The 2,592-nt window shown below is 50.0% G+C and overlaps 1 protein-coding gene across 1 annotated transcript; it reads left to right on the forward strand.

Moving 5' to 3' along the window:
• The first annotated feature begins 1,336 nt into the window (after positions 1-1,336).
• LOC118741537 lies at positions 1,337-2,335 on the forward strand. Its single transcript, XM_036473535.1, has one exon. It carries the CDS (start codon positions 1,337-1,339, stop codon positions 2,333-2,335), a length of 999 nt encoding a protein of 332 aa, XP_036329428.1.
• Positions 2,336-2,592: the final 257 nt, after the last annotated feature.

The raw sequence follows: 2,592 nt of genomic DNA on the forward strand, positions 1-2,592 counted from the left end.
TAGAGCTAAAGCTGCAGCTTGTACGTACTGCAAAGGTGAGCACAGAATCTACACATGTTCGAAATTCAGTCAGCTCGACGCAAAGGCCAAGCTAACAACCATAAAAGCTCAAGGTGCGTGCTTAAACTGCCTTAGTAAGGGGCATGTCATCGCAAAATAACGCAGTCCATCATCGTGTCGCATATGCCAACGTCGGCATCACTCGCTACTGCACTCTAGCCTTAACAACCAACAGCCCGTACCTGTTAACAACGAAACCGAACCTACCGTAAATGTTACGTCGTATTATGCTGACGCGGAACGCGTTATTTTATTGGCCACCGCTGAAGTTTATTTGCAAGACCACGCTGGTCACTGGCAATCCGCACGGGCGCTACTCGACAATGGTTCACATGCTTCTTTCATCACTGAATCCTGCGTGCAACGCCTTCATCTCCCCAGAAGCTCATCAACGGCATGCGTTACAGGTGTTGGCTTAATCCAAGAAGGTCGGACCAAGGGAGAAGTCAAGGTTTGTGTAGCTCCGCGGTCATTAGACCCAAACTTTCAAGTGAGTACGCTAATTTGGTCAAAAATTACTAATGACCTCCAACCACAGCTGTACAGTGCCCACACACTCGCGATTTACCACTAGCTGATTGAAACTTCTCCAAGCCTGGGCCTATCGATATTTTAATTGGCATGGATGAGATGCACAAGTTTTTGCTCGAGGGCCTGAAGAAGGAGCAAAACGGCTCTCCGATGGCTCAGAACACCGCGTTTGGTTGGGTGTTGTTCGGAAACGCTACTCCTTCACAAAGGCAACCTGCTTCAATCTCAACGCTGCACTGTGACACCCAGCTAACGCAACATCTCACCAAGTTTTGGGAACTTAAGGAGCTGCCGCCGAGAAAGTTTTACACGACTGAAGAGCTTTATTGTAACAAGTTATTCGACAATACAACACAGCGTGCGGAAGATGGTCGCTTCATAGTACGCTTGCCGCTCAAAAAGGAAGTTCCGATTGGTGAATCTCGAAACGTAGCAGTTCGTGCACTACTAAGGATGGAAAAGCGGTTCGTCGCCAACAAGCGCCTTCATGATGAATACAGAAAGCTTATGCAAGAGCTTGTTGACTTGGGTCATATGGAGCCTGCTGGTCCAGCCACTCAAGCCAACTATTACATGGCGCACCATGCAGTGGTCAGGGATACGAGTGCCAGTACTCAGCTTAGAGTTGTGTTTAATGCGTCCATAAAGACATCACTCGGCCATTCACTGAACGACGCTCTAATGGTAGGCCCTCAGCTGCAACAAGATCTTTTCTCGATTTTGATTCGCTTTCGCACGTGTCGCTATGCTCTTATTGCTGAGGCAAGTCTACGTTTCTGAGCAGGATATTGATAACCAACGTATTGTGTGGCGTGGGCACGCTTCAGAGCCATTGCCCGACTACCGCCTTCTAAGTGTGATTTATGGGGTGGCCGCAGCCTCACACCTCGCCGTGAAGTCGCTACACCGCGCAGCATTGGATGCAGGCAACGTCTATCTGAAATCCGCTGAAGTTATTAGGTCTGACTTCTACATGGATGATTTCCTCACCGGTTCGGATTCACTCCAAGAGCTATCATCGCTTCAAAGGGATGTTTCTCTCGTGCTCTCTCAGAGCGGATTCGAGCCCCGAAAGTGGGCAACGAATTGCCAACCGTTAAGAGATCAAATACAGCATGCGTCGAAGCAAATATCTCATCTGCTGGCTGAAGGAAATGATATCCGCACTCTGGGCTGTATCTGGCATAGAGACAACGACTCTCTCTCGATCGCATTTAATCTGGACGAGCTGCCGATAAAGCTAACAAAACGCGTGTGCCTCTCCGACTCGAGCAAAATATTCGACCCGCTGGGACTAATTTCTCCTTGTACGATTGGTTCTAAAATATGGCTGGAGAAGGTTTGGCGCTCGAATGTGGACTGGGACGAGTTGGTACCACCTGGCATATCTATCGAATGGTTGACTCACAGACGGGAGCTAGCTGAACTTTCGTCGCTTAAACTATGTCGCTGGATTGACACTAGTTCCATTGCAGATGCTGAGTTCCACATCTTCACAGATGCTTCGGAAGCTGCTTATGCGGCCGCTGTTTACTGTCGAACACTAACTTCCGTCGACGATGTCAGTGTTGTGTTGCTTGCTGCGAAACCAAGGGTCGCTCCTTTGAAAACTACATCGCTGCCGCGATTGGAACTATGTGCAGCCCATCTGGGTGCGAAGCTAGTTCGGCAGGTGGAATCAAGCTTTGGCTGCAGGCTCGAAAGGTTGTATGAGTGGAGCGACTCAATGGTAACGTTAGCGTGACTGCAAGGAGATCCAAGCCGCTGGTCAGTATTCGTGGCGAATCGCGTCGCCGACGTACAGGAGGCCTTACCATCAGCACAGTGGAGACACATCGCCTCCGAGCACAACCCAGCGGATTGTGCCTCAAGGGGTATCACACCTTCACAACTCGTCGCCCATCCCTTATGGTGGCACGGGCCAACCTGGCGTCGAGAACATGAGCGGTGTTTGGTTCAAACTTCCAGGCAACGCACAACAGAGCTGGAACGGAAGTCCGG

Source organism: Rhagoletis pomonella, unplaced genomic scaffold, assembly GCF_013731165.1.
Source record: "Rhagoletis pomonella isolate Grant_MI unplaced genomic scaffold, Rhpom_1.0 Rhpom_scaffold_00006, whole genome shotgun sequence".
In the NCBI taxonomy this organism is placed as follows: domain Eukaryota; kingdom Metazoa; phylum Arthropoda; class Insecta; order Diptera; family Tephritidae; genus Rhagoletis; species Rhagoletis pomonella.

Coding starts and splice junctions, on each gene's coding strand:
- LOC118741537 (XM_036473535.1), top strand. CDS start 1,337: ATGCTCTTATTGCTGAGGCAAGTCTACGTTTCTGAGCAGGATATTGAT.